At 28.7% G+C, this 17,507-nt stretch overlaps 1 protein-coding gene across 1 annotated transcript in view; it reads right to left on the reverse strand.

The window, feature by feature from the left end:
• Positions 1-2,564: 2,564 nt before the first annotated feature.
• The window catches only part of LOC129966346 (serine proteinase stubble-like), a 44,147-nt gene continuing 29,204 nt past the window's right edge, over positions 2,565-17,507 (reverse strand). Inside the window, exons 2-5 of the mRNA XM_056080768.1 lie at positions 7,911-8,020; positions 5,859-6,139; positions 4,904-5,055; positions 2,565-3,335 (exon numbers count right to left, since the gene is read on the reverse strand). Coding sequence (XP_055936743.1) covers positions 3,168-3,335; positions 4,904-5,055; positions 5,859-6,139; positions 7,911-8,020 — 711 coding nt within the window. The 3' untranslated portion in view covers positions 2,565-3,167. The remainder of the gene's footprint in view (positions 3,336-4,903; positions 5,056-5,858; positions 6,140-7,910; positions 8,021-17,507) is intronic.

The raw sequence follows: 17,507 nt of genomic DNA on the forward strand, positions 1-17,507 counted from the left end.
TCAAATCTAAATTCGTGTTAATAGTAGGATAATACCATTAAATAATTTTCATGATAATTATTCATATTGTAATTAAATAATGAATAAGGTAAGTCAATTAATAAGATAGTCAGCAGATAATGACGTATACGTATTACAGAAAGTAGTATACAGAACATTACAGCTATAGAAAGTGTTCAATGTTATTAATCTAACTTTTCTTCTTACTATTTATTTGTATATATATAGAAAAAAAAAATAACTTTCATTAGTGGAAAAGCACGAGTTTCATAACAATGACATACCCGAGGTGTCGTGCTCGTGTTGAAATTAATTATTGTAAATCACTGACTACTTCAAAGGAACTTAACTTCTATTTTTTGAATTTATTATGGTGAAAAGCTTATAAGCCAACAGCTATAAGTTTACAGCTATGAAACACGAGCAATTGCTTTCGTCTTGTGGTCTTGTTACTCGGCTGCGAACCACAAAATCCCAGGTTCTATCCTCGCTCAGTACCATCCGCTACATTATATTTAGAATTGATTCCGTAATTAATAATCCTGTTTCGAAAAGAATCAAAATCGAAAAAAAATTAAAATCCTCACTTGCTATATGGTCTTTCGTCAAGTATGGAGGGGAATAAAACCTTTATGTGAGATTGGTTGTTTTCTAACATTATTACTTAAAAAAAAAATTGATTTTTTGGAAAAATACATGTTTTAAAATTGCTAGCTACTGACGCTCCTTTTGAACTAAATAGTAATAAAAAGAACTTATTCGACTTGAGTTCTACTTTGTAGATTATTTTATACATTGAAAACTTTGAAACAATTATTGTAATTACCCATTTTATTAGTCGAGTTAAAATTAACTATTCATTTTAGTCATGCTGCCACCTACTGGCAATAATCTGCAATAAACTGCAAATGAAACACTTCTCAAGTAGCGTAATGAATAGCAGAGTGTAATACTGCTATTCATTCCTTATTCATGTTCCTGCGTGCTTATATTGGCGTATGAGTTGGAACATTGGCGTAATGTTCACTTAAGTTTAAATACTTATTATTTAAATAATAATAAAAATACTTAATTAATAACAGCAGAATCTAATTAAATATAGGAAATGAATTTTGTGATTTTGGAAATTGAATATGATTGCAAACGCAAGAAAAAAAAAAAAAATACAAATTTTGACTTTAATAAATAAAAAAAATCATGCTTTACAGAATTTTAAATTTGCGTGGTATATGTATGCATATACCTACTAAATTTTAAGCTGTGTTTATGCATGCATATCATGTCTAGTAAATATACTACAATGCATTCACGTTTGTTTAATACTGATTCACTTTAACGGATTAAATATTGGAAATCAATGTTTTGATATGAAAATCACCATTGTTGAATTCCTGTTGACTTTATCTAAATAAAATATAAAATGAATAACATTTTGTATTAGGACAATCACAGTATGATTTTAGTAGAATTCATTGAAATTAAATATACTATTTATACATAATTTATATCCGAATTCTGCTTTGTATTTGTAGATTTTATCGAAATAAAAGATATCGTATTTTAAGAAGAAAATTTTAATATAAATTATCTGTAAAATTTGATTCTTTTCACTAATTTTGATTCAAAACGAAATTTCAAAAATAAACATTAGTTTTCTTCATGCTAATTTTTCGAATTCATTATCTATATAATCATCAGTTTTTTAACCTCTTTAGATTTTATAATGTAAATATTTGAAAGGTAAAAAAGGGCAAAATATAATGAATAAAAGTAAAATAGGACTCTTTTCCCTATAAGTAATAAATCCTAAAGATGTATTAATCTTAAGAGGTACCTGAGGAATGATTTGATTTTTTTTTATTCCCTCTACATATTTGGCTTTAAAGAATAGTATGCATACATATGTCTTGAACTAAGACTGGCAAGGGGGTAATGTGCACTCTCCCCTCATTGTTACGCTATTGCCCTCAACCTTGCTACCATTTGAACCAAAAATATCGACTTGTTAGTTTATTTGTAAACACATGAATAAATCACAGTTCAATAAGTTAAAAGATGTTTATTTAAAAACTAACATAATAAAGAATATGAAAAGTAATACGATGGCATTATATTAACAAATATTTCACATAGATTCAAATAGCAAATCACAGCCTTTATTTATTAATACAAATAGCATTAAAATCGCTGCTTTCACGCAAGGAATTTAAAGCTTTTAGAATGACTAGAATTGGACTAGATAGACAAAAAAATTAACATAAAAAAACAAGTAAATAGACGTTATATAATAGAAAACAAAGCAGATATAATAGTTTCGCAAAAACTTCAATAAACACACAAATATTCATAGTTTTTTTTTTAAATTTCTGAAATTTAATTTTTTTTAAGGAAAAAATGCTGATTTGAACATTTAAGATTACGAATGCTTGGCACTTTTTCATTGCAAAAACGTCAGGAAAGATTTATAAAATTCTTGTTTTAAATTCTGAATGAAAAAAAAAATTGTGTCATCAAAAAGACTGTAAATAGATATTCTCATTATTGTTAATATACCACCATTTAAAGATGATTTCGATTTCTAAATGAATTCAAGTTAATTTCATTTTATGAAATTAATTATGAATTAGGCCTAAAAGTTGAATAGAAAGCAATGCGAGGCCAGTCAAACACAAACTTATCAAGATATAATCTTTTGAATTCCTTTTTCCAAGCATTCAAATTTCGAACATACATAAAATAATTTTCCACTCCTATTAAGCTTTCTATATATTTAACTTGAAATGAGATGTCAATATTATATCCTCATTTAAAATATTTTTAATTTTGCAGAATATTATCAAAACAAATCTTTATACAGATACATGATGAGATATACATGATACTATATACATGATGAGAAAATTTTAATAGTTTGGGCGCTTTGCCATTAATAGAAACACTATGGCTATCTCTCTAATTATATGTTATTTAGGGGACCAACAACAAAATTCATATCTTTGCTTCCAACAAACATCGTCTGATTCGTCATTTGCTACCGAGTTTGCTTTACTCATAAAACAGCTTAGTCATCGCGTAATGTAAGTAGAAATATATCTCGTCAGCTAAATCAATCCTCTTTCTACTCCTTTGCCGGAGCGACTGTGATTGCTGCTGATGTCAAAGGTAAGCTATACGTCGTTATCTTTAATCTGTTGTTCTATCCAATCCAAGTGTGAGATGACTCTGGTATAGATGCCGGGCAACAGGGGACTTCCGCATTTGATACCTGCTGACACTAGACCAATGACAGTCATTTTGTTGTCTTGATTTACGAACAGAGGGCCACCGGAATCTCCCTGCAAATGAACAATATTCAGTGTTAATACTCCAAACTGACAGTCCTTTGATAAGCAGGAAATAATTTAGATAAAAGAAGGAAATAGAAAATGTTAACTAGCAGAAATCATTGGAGCCGCAGTGATCTGGTGGTAAGGTCTCGTCTTCAAGACCAGGGTCTTTCAGGCTCGAGACCCGATTCCACCGAAGAGCCGTCGTGTAAGAGGGTCTGGTGCGCGTTAAATCCGTCGGAACCAAGTGTCCTCTCGCTGGTATGATACAGAAATTTGGAGTGGGGTTACCAGCTCAGGTGTCGTCCTCGTCATCTGACCGCAATTCAAAATTACTGGGTCCGTCCCAAAATAGCCTTAGTGTTGCTTTAAAACGGGACGTTAATATAACTAAACTAAGCAGAAAATATTTGATATTGGAAGGAAAAAAAATTGATATTTGATTGCTGGTAGCAGAAATATCCGTGCAAAAGAAGAAGCAAAAATATTAAATAATTATGCGTTAAAGTTTTTAATCATAATTTTAAGAAAAGGCATGAGAAAATCTTAATCTACCTATAGAACAAAATTTTTCTTAGTTCTCATCATAGATACTTATAAAGCATTGTCATCTCTTACGTATCAATACGTATTAAACTGAGAACAGAAATTTTTTTCATTTGATAAACAAGAAACGCTATTATGTTGACATGAAACTATTGCTCTCGATAAATGAAATACACTTCGCCATTTCTTATAATATTCAATTCTTTTATAGTTAATAAAAAATGTCTATCTTTTATTTTGAAAATCAAACATGGATTATTTCGCAGATGAGTGGTTTTTTTAAAAGTAAAATTTAGCATGTTTCACACTTTTTGTAATAGCTAATATTTTACAATTTTTACTCTGTTTGTATGATTGATAATAACTAATATTTTTTTTTAAAAAAGAAAACTATGTCGAAGAATATACATATCAAAACCTTTTGAGCTAATATTTTACCATTTTCTACTATGTCTATATGACTGATAATAGGTAATATTCTTTTTTAAAACGAAAACTATGTTGAATGGCCTTAAATATCCATTCTAAAGAGATTAATCTCTTTGTTGCAACGATTTAGCATATTAAACAGCTAGTTTTCCTGATTATTATAGGATACAAACAGTCAATATATTTTTGGCCAATCTACAACATTTCCAAATTTAGTGCTCAAAACCATTTTTCATATTATAATACCTGCATTATCCTGCAGGAGTATTATAATACACATGCAGAATAAATTGCCTTTGCGCTGAAATTCCGATGAGCGTAATGCAAATTTGCTATTATAAAAGATTGTATTATACTATTTTGTTTGCTATTTTATTTTAATGCAATTTAACGGTGAGATCTTAATGTCATAATAAACTAACATTAACTCCCGGTATGAACATAATTTATAACATGAAAATATCATAAAAAGTTGTGTAATTTGGAAGATAATTTTATCTATTACATTTCTTTACCAGACAGAAATGTTAACATAACCGTTCGATAATAGTTTTGGAAGAAGAAGAATATAATTTTTCTGAATTCAAAAAGACTGAGCGTACCTGGCACGAATCTTTTCCTCCTTCCCTGTAACCGGCACACATTTGGTTGTCTTCGAGGGGATATGTATGTCCGGCTTCAAAATACATTTTTAGACAGGCACCATTGGTCAGTACGGGCACATTCACTTTTTGAAGGATGTTCTTTCGTCCGCCTGTTAAGTTTTAGCAAGAAAACTCATCAGTTACAATGTCAAAAGTTTAAGAATGCAACCTTCAGCAATGATTTCACTTTTTGATGCATTGGAATGTTAGCGGAAAGGGTTATTTTGTTGGTAATAATATATAGAAGTTCACTTTTTCTATTGTGTTGTGTAAAAACACCTGTTATAAGAGCTTACATACATTTAAATTTCAATAAGCAAAAGAAAAGTTTTATAATAATTTAGCTTTTTAATTGTATTAAATTTTTTCTGAGGCTTTGCTACAAATGCTAAATATGTGGGGGGAAAATAGAATTCAATCAAATATTTATATAGGGTTTTGTTTCAATAAACTTACCAATATTGATTTTATTTAATTAAAATCTATTTAAACTTAGATCAAACATAAAAGGAAATAAAATGAAAACAGAACATGGAAATTATTGAAAATACTTACGACAAAATACAAATTTTTCTTGCTTACAATGAACGATTTCTTTTATCTAGTAAACAAGGAAACTGTCTAGGGAAACTTCATGTTCTCCCAAACCTCCTCCTCTTCTGCTGTCCTTTTAGAGGCGGTACCCGGAAGTTTTTAGATAAACCCTTCATTAAAAACACTTACCATCCTTGACAGTCTCCTTGTTGAAATTCCTGAGAAAATTAATAAAATTAAAACATCCTTACAGAATGCGTACTTACACATTCTACATTGGAACACATCATCAACCAAATTCTCTTAATTTAACCACAAAAACCTGAATCGGAATAAATGTACTTACAAGACACGGAAAATCGATTTGAGATACACATACCATTGAATGAAGTTTGCCCCCATCCAGCCACTGTGGCGTTCATGCCCGTAACTTCCGTCTTTCGATCTGGCAGACAAACTGGCCACACGTTATCACTGAAGACGGCGTCCTTGTTCAAACGAAGCAAAGCAATATCATTGCTCTGTCTGTACGGGTCCTGGTACTGCGGATGTGTGATGAGAGTGTCAACTCCAATGTCCTGGCGACTGTTCGAATTAGCTGATACGTCATATTCTCCTAGGCGAGCTTTGAGAGTAGCGAGATACTTCTTTCTTCGATATCTGTGATTAGAACAATGTTCAGTTAGTTATGTAAATGTAAGTAAAATTCTGAAATAATAGAAATATGCATACATTAGTTGGCAATTGAAGTCTTGGAAATACGCAGTTCACTTCAATTACATTAACGTCCCGTTTTAAAGCCCTATTAGAGCTATTTTGGGACATATCCCGTAATTTCGACCCGCAGTCAGATGACAAGAACGTTAACTAAGCTGGCACCCTCTGTCCAATCTTCCATACTACACCATCAGAGAACGTTTGGTTCCGATAAATTTAATGTGCATCAGACCCGCCTTACATGACGATTCTTCGGTGGAATCGGGTCTCGAACCTGAAACCTTAGCACCAAGTCACTGCAGAAATACACAGGAAATTATGAATGGGCATTTCTACTCGTCTAAGAATTACAGAAAGAGTTACCTTGAACTCAAACAACCATTGCTTTAAATTTAACATTCCATTTTACAGACTATCAGACCCGCCCAAATGGCTAACTAATCTGACCCGCTGACTACTCATACCCGCCCAAACGGCATTCGGAAAAGTTTGAATGACCAGCCCACTGACGGGAACTATGGTTGATTACTAGGGCCATCACCGGCAACGGTACATCTCTTCCCTAAGGAAGTATGTCCCGTCATCGATGGGAGGAAGCCACCCCTGAGGGTACACGAACAGGCCGGGTACCTGTTGCCCGACCAAGAACCAACCACCATACCGGTAACTTCTCATCATTGCTTATGAGCCCCCACCCCACCCCCGAGGGATTTATTGAGATGGAAAGAAAGGATATCTATGACAGAAGATCTTCATTTTGTTTTTTTCCCTCACACACTTCGACAGTTTGCAATTTACACAGTCTGAAACTATAATTAAAACCCCTTTTATGCACATATTAACTAACGAATTAGGTTTATCAAAGAAGTTTCAAATAAATAAAATAAAATTCTTTTATTAGAAATAAAGAAAATACAGAAATAGGTGGACGGTTATAAAAAGATTATAAATATATATAAGAATTTGATCATAATTTTAAAATAGATTTGAAATGATTAAGTATCTTCAATTATATACTTTTTATTTTTTATTTTAGATGTATCATTAAATAAACGCCTAATTATAATAAAGAAACGCTAAAATAATTTTTATATCTGTGCGTTGATTTAAAAAGAAATTTTTAGGATTTTTTTTTAAATGAGTAAAACGTTTTTGTCCTCATTGAGTATACAAATTTAAAGACAATTAATATAAGAATTTCACTTTCTCTTAACATTTTTTCAGTAAAAGTTTTTAATTTTTTTATAAAAATTTAATAGTTTTTTAAAATAATAATTTTTAAAACATTTTTTTTTATAAATACATTTTTAATAGGCAAAGTTATTTATTATATAATGATTGCTGAATTGTAATAGAAATAAATTCTTCATCTGTATTTTTCGAACATTTATGACTGTGATGTTTATATATGTTCATTTTTTGCTGAGACACTTACACAATAGAATTTATCATTAATTATTTAGTGGTATTTAAAATTGCTCACATCCTTCACAAACTGTTGCATATTTGTTTCAAAATGAATAAATATCCGGTGATTTTTACATTTGGAGTCATAAACACCGGATGCAAAATCAATTAAAAATACTGAGATCGCTGTAAGTCATCTAAAATTGAGAGAGAGCATTAAATGTGAAATTTTTGAATTTCATTTGCTGGTTGATGTTCATTAGAGTCGTAGAGAAAGAAATTATAAAAAGTAGAATTTAAAACTTACTCATAGACGCAATGAGCAGCTGTCAATAGCCAACGTTCATTGAGCAGCACAGCACCACACTTGTGAAGCACTTGAACGGCTCGAGGTTCTTCGGGCCCTCTGAGAGAAACCTGTGAAGAAATGAGAGATTAAAAATATAATTTCAATAATTAATGAGAATAAATGAATTATGACTATTTAGAAAGCTGAACTTTTAAAATAATTTTATTTAACTTTTGTCGTATGGATGCTCATAAAAATAGAATTTCACAATCGCCTTCTTTTTTCCTTCACTATTTAACGAACTGTAATTCTGTTATTTTGTACACTTTAGCATTTTCAGAATTTAACTATCACTTTAATTAACTTTTAATTAACTTTTGCTTCTAAGCAAGTGGCGCCATCTAGTAGAATTTGAAGAAAGATTAAAAGAAAGAATTGCACTATTTAGAAAGTGGTACCACCTGGTGGAAATTTCAGGATTCCACACTACTTTTAATAAGGAGTTGTAAATTAAACCCTAAAAAAAAGAAAACAATCAAAAGAAGATTCTATATTTTAATACTCTAATAAAGGCGAGTTTTTAAAAAGTGTTATTATTTATTTTGAATTATAAAGACTGGTTACAAAGGAATCAGGTTTTTCACTTTCTCAAATTAAGACTTATGAATTTTTCAAAAGTAGATTCAATTTATTCTCACAGTATCATTGCCAAAAACATATACTTCAGCTTTGGATTATTTTAGATATATTATAATAAAATATAAAATATTCTCAACCTGTTGACATGAACTGCAGAATATTATGCATTCTCGTCAAAAAAAAAAAAAAAATGTAATTGAAACTTAATTGGAAAATATTTTAATTATATTTTTTTGTGAAAAGCTTAACCAACATTATTTATGTTCCAATTATCCCTCTTTTACTTTATATTGTTAAAAAAAGAAAGGTGTATTTATGAAAATACAATAATATGTGGAAATTTCAGGTTATGAAATTTTTATCCCTTTCTGAAATAAGAAGCCAAATTTGGGGCTTTTTTATAACATGATAAATCGAAAGATTAATAATTTTGTGAAACGATGGTATAATAAACATAAATAAATTTGTGGTATATTTTAAAACATTATACTTCTTGTTCCTTTGATAAAATTTTTATTTTTTTATACTTATTTGAATATATTTATATATATCGCATTAAAATTGCGTATGTTTCAAAATTTCATCACATTTTTTTCCCAATGTAGATTTTGGGATGACAGAAATCATGCAAAAGAAGGAGAATCATATTCAGATATTAAATGAAATGAAGTATATAAAATCTATTAATGTATCATAACATTTCCTTGAAAATTTGCGTATGAGATTAGATACTGAATTTTACGTTTTTGAATGTATTTTGCTAACTGATGTCTAAATGGAGTACAAATTGTGCATTTATCCTATCAAAATGAGAAGAAAACGCTAGCAAATCTAGCATGGACATAGCTTTATTGCTTCCCCATTTGTAAGCATTATGTAGACGCTACTGTAGATTACATTCTTAAAACAGGAAATGATTACTAGATTGATATGTTTGAGTTGATATGTTGTGGACTACATCTTGATTTAACCATGCTGTGGTAAAAGTTAAAAGAATATAGCAATATATATTACGTTAAAAGATGAAATATTTGAACTTAAACGAATAAAAAGTACAATGCTAAAAGGGGTATCAATAAACTGGAAAGTCTAAAGAATATTAAAAGTTACATATTTTGGAAAATATTCGGATTCGGATGTCAGAGATTGAGTACAAGTAAAATATTTGACGCGCAGATTCAGTTTCAAAAACGACTCATGAATCATAATATTTCTAACTTAATGGAATCAAGAGTGCTGCCAAAGGACATGGCGAGCAGATAAAAAAATTTCCTTTACATCTAAGTTACTCTCTGGCAACATAAATTGTTGAAGTTAGAAACAGTAAAAATTTGGGCATGAAAATCATTTTTCTGCCCCTAACTTCTAAGATATTGCAGTTATTGAAAAAATTTAGATCCAAAAGTTGTTCGTTGTAATGAGGCGCTAATTTGGTTAATTGGATTTATTTCTCTATCTTCAACATTAAGAGAGTTATAGCGAAATGAAAATTTCCACCTCCCCCTTTTACCAATTTTACTCCCTTTAATATAGATGAACCATTTACGAACTCGTCTGAGATTTTTACATTTCTTACAACATATTCAAAGCCAGTTAAAATCCAAACAAACAAAATTACTCTAGTTATACGATACCTATCTCTCTCTCTCTATATATATATGTGTGTGTGTGTGTGTGAGTATGTGTGTGTGTGTGTGTAAAGAACTGAAGAAATTTTACCGAAGTTTTGCCACGAGAATTATTGCAATAGTTAGTCTTCTTTTACGAATCTACCTAATAATCAAGCAAAAGGCAAGAGGCTTAATATTCCCGATTTTCCGTGATTCAACTAGTAGTCAACTTCATTTGTAGACATCAACACTCAACATTCAATATATGACTACCAAATTAAATGTGGCATCATATCAAAAGAAAATTTCATACAAGCACAGCAAATATATCATCCTAAAGGGAATATTTATATATTCTTTGTGTGCAGACAATGTGCATGCAGTTTTTTAAATTTCTGATTCGAACAGCAAAGTTCAAAAGTTAGATGAAAGTAGCTCATTATCATGTTCTAGCGAAAGAATTCACCTGAAGTTGCTTTATAGTTTCTTTTTGTGCTCGTTTCCATCCTATTGGATTACCCTCGAGTAATTCAATTTCACCCTTGTTTCTAATCTAATCTTTAAAAGTAACTTCTTTTTCGTCAGCAGTCTACCCAATCTTTTTGAAGATCTCAAACTACTTGTGAAACAAATTTATTATGAATAAAAAATGTTACAAAACGTAAAAAGAAAATAGTGTATCGAACGTTACAAGATTTCAAGTTTAATATATTTTATTGAGGGTTGTACGAAAAGAAAGAGAAAAAATATTCCTATGGAATTGGTTTTTGTTGAACCAAGTACTTTTTTTGATTCGCTGAAATAAAAATCTTCAGCTATTATTTTAAATAAAGATTTCGAACTCCGTGCTTGTTAGTGAAGCTTTAATTCTATAAAAAAAGTTTAAATGGTTAATAAAGAAGTAATTAAATTCGAAAGCCTACCGAGTTTAAAATTTAAAAAAGTAGGAAAGAAGTTTAGCTAGTTAATAGTAAAGTAATCAAATTCAAAAGTACAGCAAGGTTTAAATTCAAAAAGAAACCTGTTCAAAGCAAAAAAAAAAAAAAAGGCAAAAATATGCTAATGGCATCGATAAAATATATTTAAAAATACAGAAAAGCGAATGACGAAACCAAGTAAATAAGTAAAAAGAAAAATTAAGAAGAAATGTAACGTCCATCTATTTTATATTTTTAAAACTTTTTATTTTACTTATTATTTTACTTTTATTTTTACTTATTATTTTTACTATATTATTTTACTTTTTATTTTTTAGCTTATTTTACCATTTATGCATAAATTATCCCACATTTGCTTGCGCGTGAGAATTATTAGTATCTGTTGCACTACCATATCATTTATAATTCTTAATCTACATGTATTATGGCGAAATTATTCTACAGAGATAATTGAATAATGCTTACAAAGCTAATAAAAATTCTCTTTCTCTGTAGAGTTTCCATTTGAAACTTTTTGCTCCATCATATTTCTTCATGTTTTAATTACATACAATCAAAATTTAATGTTTTCAATTAATTTGTATAGTAAACTATGTATAGAAATTGTATTGTATGTATTGTAATTGTATGTATAGTAATTTGTATAGTATACTATGTATAGAAATAATTGATACCATAAAATTGGAAATGAAAATTGCATAGTCAGAACTTACAAAATCGTAATATTACTGCTTCAAAAAAAGAATAGCGATAATCATACGTTAATTTAGTCAATAATAGAAAAGCGATTTTTTATTAATTTTTTATTATTATTTCTTAAATTAAATATATGAAAAGTTCGTTATAGATTTAGCGTAAGATCAACGGTGGTCTTAATGCAAAAGATAAATAATTTGTTTTAATTTCTTTTTCTAATGTTCTTAATGAAAAACAAATATACTTTCAAGAAAATTTGCTGGATTTTCAAAATTTATAAATGTTAATTAATATAATTTGCAAATGTATATTATATCATGTTAAACACACCTATTAAAGGATTTCAGATTTTTAAAAACTCTTAAAGTATGGATCATATTTAAGAATTTGTATCTCCCCCCTAAAAAAAAATCCATCTTTATTCGAAAGGATGTTCGTTTCATGATATGAATATTTAAAATGTTAATCAATGAATGTTTGATGTTATAAACCTAAATGAATTTTATGAATATTTTAAATGTTAATAATCGTTAATGAATGTTTAATACATTAATAAATATTTAAAATGTCAGAACTTCCATTTCATTGCATAATTTATTGCACTTATATCTAAAACGATCAATAAGTTTTCTATATCTTAATTAAAAATAAATTTTAAAAAATAAAATGATCTGAAAATGGAAATTTTAAATGAAGCAAACTGAAAAAGCTGTGGTAGAATTTCATAAATTATATTTAGAAGACAATAAAGTAGCATGAAAATATTATTAAAAAGGAAAGTTGTTACCAAAAATGGAAACTCTCCTTTCTCAGCGTTTTCTCCTCCGATGATTCTTGATTTTCGTCCTAGTGGTTTTCCACACTGACCTCTTTCTGGAAAAAAAAGAGTGATTTAATTTTTTTTCAATAGCTGTATGTTACTTATACTTGATAATTTAAACACATTAGTAAATTTTTATCATAATTTCAATAACTTCACTAGAATCTAATGTCTGAGATCTTTTATTATAGCTGCAGCTGAGTAAAAAGATTTTCTGACCAGAGTAAAATGACCACTCTTCCTTTATTATCTTCAGTTTGAAACAATACAGCTTCAGATTCTAAAGCAAGCATACAGACACTATAATTATAGTTGTTCCAACTGTATTAGGAAAATCCTGTAATAGACATCGTGGCCAACCGACACAAGTCAAACGCGTCTCGCCAATTTAATTTTTGAAATGCTCACTTGTTAGAAATTCAGAAAATTGAGCCGTGGAAAAAGTGTAAACTTAATTAGTTTAGTTTAATTATATTAACGTCCCGTTTTAAAGCAACATTAGTGCTTTTTTGGGACGGACTTTGTAATTCTGACCTGTTGTCAAATGACGAAACGGCACCCCTATCTTCACGTTTCCACATTAGCGAGAGGAAATTTGGCCCCCACGGACGACAGTTTTCGGTGGAATCAGGTTTCGAATTGAACCCTAGGTTTTCAAAGATGAGAACTTACCACCAGGCCACCATGGCCTCAGCGAAAATTCAAAATACATTGAGTGCTGACAGTGCCGTCTTCTTAAGAGAACATCGCAGCATGGACAAATAAATGCTCATGAAAGGCAAAGGTAAGGAAATAATACATAAACCGTTAACATAATTACCAATGTGATTCGGTCATGTTATATTATTCTTAATCTTATTAATAATAATATTGATAAACTATCAAATATAATTTTCTTTTGGAAAAGGAAATACAAAAAATGAGAACGAATTAACTTGTAGTCGGCATTCGAATCAAAAATTCTTCACAAATGCCGACTGCGAAATCAGTCGTGTTATTACACGTTTGGACTTATCTCTACCTTGATGTTAATATTACCGAACAATATACAGAAATATGAAATTAGATGTAGTCAATTATTGCATTATATTTATAATGCTAAATTTGTACCAAAAATAAAAATTATGAGGAGCTTATCATTTCTTTATGAACAGCAGAAAGTTTTTTGTATTAAAGAATGGTTCAAAAAATACCAGGAAATGTTATAATCTTACATTTTTTAATATATTTCTATTATATGTTTATGTTTCCTTTCACTTTGCTAATAATTTTTCTATTCATGCAATTCAGCTTTGATTTATATTTATATTTCTAGAACTCACTTATCTTAAATACCAATTATTTTTTAACAAATCTATATGTGTCTTTAAGAAAATAGTTAATTAAGTTTCTACGAATTAATTCATAGTCTGCGACTTGAACAAGACCATCAAGCTAATCTATTTGACAATTATATTCAATTACCTATAAGCCTAAGCATATACTTAAGAGTGATCAATAGCTAACTATCTACATGCAGATTCAAGTTACAGATCCCTGATTACCTTATCATCATGTTGATAACTAATGATAAGAATAACTGTGCTGAAGCTTACTAACTACTAATACATTTAAAAAATGGCGGTGGAAATATTTAGGAACAAAACTGGCTTCAGTCCATCAAATGACAGAATAAATGTTATATTTTTCCTTTCAAATGGATACGGGAATTTTCAGGGAACATTAATTTTTAATCTAAATAATGCATGAGCCCTTTGGTAATCCTCAAGTGATTTCAAGGTATTGAAAAGAACTGCCATTTTCATGGGAATATCTTTTCACACTGATATGGTTAAAAATTCAAAAAATGGAAAAACGATTCAAAATTCACATCGCCTCCAGTATTCATTTAAAATCCCTGCCTATTTTGTTTTCTATTTCGCACTTCGGGCTCGAGAAAAATATCTCTTTTTCATATCGTTTATTATTTCTCTCATAAAAGGGATAAAAAAAAAAGAAACAAAGTAATTTTTTTTTTGGCGTTATCAAAATATCAAACGACTAGAAAAATAATAGTCAGATATCCTGGGGCAACATCTCCGAATCTCAGTGCATGCATATTATATGAAATAAAAGGCAGAGCACAGAACGATGCGGCTTTGCATTCCTTTACTATATTTGGGAACCAGTGACATTTCCCAGAAGAATACCTCTCGGCAAAAGGATAAACAAAAGAGGTTTTCATATTGCATATAAATTTTTCCATTCTTGGAAATTCCTTGATGCGTATTTCATGCAGCAAAATATTACCGCTCTTTTATTATTATGAACTGCAGTTTAAACTATTTCAACTAAGGAAATAAAAAAAAGTATTGAAAAGTTGAAATCTTTTTATTTTCATTATTTTTTTAATTTTATTCTTGAACTTATAGTTCATTATTATAAATATTAAGGAAACTCGAAATCATTTTTTCTCAAAAATTACCGAGTAACATTAAGTTCATGGAATAAAAATTTAATTAAATGAATCAATTAAGTGATAGTTAAGCTCTAAAATTAAGTATTAAAATAATGTATTGTCATCGAAAGCACGTAATTGTGCTAAATTTAAAAACTGTAACACATCAGGAACTAATTGAAAAGCTATTACAAAATTCCGTTTTTGCAAACAGGAAACAAAATTAAACAATATTATTTAAAAGTGAGATGATAATAAGTGAAATAGAATAATTCTAAACTAGATAAATAAATGGTTAGAATTAGAAATGTTTTATATTAAAAATCCTTTTATGTGCAATTTGTTATTCCATGCAATATTTCTGAATAAAAATTTGAGAATTGGATGCTAATTTGAGATAAAAATTAGTTCTTATAATAGATAAAAATAAGTTCTGAATTAGACTTTTATGCAATATATAAAGAGAAATAAGGGATTAATTCACGTAATAAAAACGATCCATTCCAAAATTTCTTATCAAATGATTTTGACAATCACTTGTGTAACAATGCAAAATAGATAAATAAAGCATTAATTAACGATGATTCATATGTAATCCGAAGATTTCAGCATTTGTATAACACAAAATAATCATTTTTGAAAGGAAAAAATGCGCCTAGTTCTAATGAATATAATTTTTTTTTCTTTTTAAATCAACTGGTTTCAAATCTACCATTGTGAAGACTTAACTATCAGTTTGTTAAGGAATGATTTCTTTCTAAATTTTAGCAAGATGTAACAAAATTTAGAAAAAGATGGATTTCCGAGCAGACAAAGTAAATATCATAAAAAATTAGAAATCGATTAAACCACAATCATTATTCCCAATTTTTTTTCTTGTTTTGACACACAAACTATTGTAATCTAATGCTCTTTGCAATTGGCTGACTGTCTCACAAATCAACAGCTTTGACAAATTTTGGATTCAATTATTTAAATTGTGTGGTAAAAGTCTCATTTTTAAAAAAATTATTTTACTTAGGATAAATTCTAAATTTAATTTTTAAAATTTTTAAAGCTAAATTTACTGAAACTTTCTTTAAGATGATCAGCAATATTTTGCTCAGAAAAATAATAGTAATTAAGTTCAAATTAACAAAACGTATTTGGTTTTGGAAGTTCAGGAAGAGAAACGGTTTTCGAAATATACATTGCCTACGAGTCTTTTTTAGGTTTTAATCTGGATTTATATTTATTATTCCATATATCGTTCAAATGATATATACATAATTTGTTTTTAAATATTTATTCTATCTAATATAATCTGTATATTTATAAAGCTTTCAAATCAAATTACTTTAGTTCTTGTTTTTAAAATTATCTGAGAATGTGGCAAGAGTTTATAATGCCAAAATCGGTAGTTTGGAAACTTGCATTAAAAAACAAATCCTTCAAATACGAGATTCTATTTGATGTAGATATTTTCTGAGAATTTCTTCTTCAAAATTCGATAAATTCGAGTCGACACTCGTTACATGAACGATGAAAGAGACAGTTCCTCGATAATTAATATATATTCAAAGAACCTTATAATAATATTTATTTTTTTATTAACTTAGGGAATTTTTCATTTCATAACTATTTTATAAAAGACAATTACTACTTAAACATAACTCTGATAAATAGGACATTGAATCAAAATTCTTGTCCATCTCGAGTCAATATTTAAAGTATTGAAAGAAGAAGATTATTTTAATTCATTCTGGTACAAAAAAAAAAAAAAAACTTTGAGAAAAAAATGAACGTCAACAGTTAAAGACTGCGGAAAAGAAACTAATTTAGCAGTTGCAAATTGATTCTTCTACAAATAAAATAACAATTACTCCGATATCTTTTATTAAATTCGTAAAATTTCCTCCTTCCTCAATTGATTTCCCAAGACATTTCAGTCAGAATATATTTTTAATATTAAGTACTTCTGCATGTTTCTGAAATACGTACTATCATTTGTCAGTTTGCTCTTTTTGTTTTGATATAAGATATTTTAATGAATAAAAATGTAGGCAAGAGATTTTAACTGAAAGGTATATTTTAATCATAACCACCCTTTAAATTAATTTTTCTCTTTCATAAACAGAGTTCATTTTAAAAAGCTTCAGATATATAATGTTTTTTTCCTTCTAAATTCATTAGAACATGCCAGATTATTTAAAATGTTATGAAGTAAATGAAAAGGAAATATCACTTTTAAACAAAAAAGATAAAATAAATAAATAGATTATTAAAATATGAAACAGGGATTTTTAATACCAACCAAGTTTTTACAAAACTATCAAAGGTCAACTGAATTGTTTTCTTAATTTCTGAAGTTATTCTTTTTATTTGAATAATGTTTTAATTTGCCTTAAAAAAATAAAAACAAGTGGTAAATTGTACGGATGAAATTTAAAATTTATTTTGTACTTTTTTTACTCACTGTCTTGCACTTTTTGTGCA

The sequence above is a fragment of the Argiope bruennichi genome, chromosome 4 (genome assembly GCF_947563725.1).
Source record: "Argiope bruennichi chromosome 4, qqArgBrue1.1, whole genome shotgun sequence".
In the NCBI taxonomy this organism is placed as follows: domain Eukaryota; kingdom Metazoa; phylum Arthropoda; class Arachnida; order Araneae; family Araneidae; genus Argiope; species Argiope bruennichi.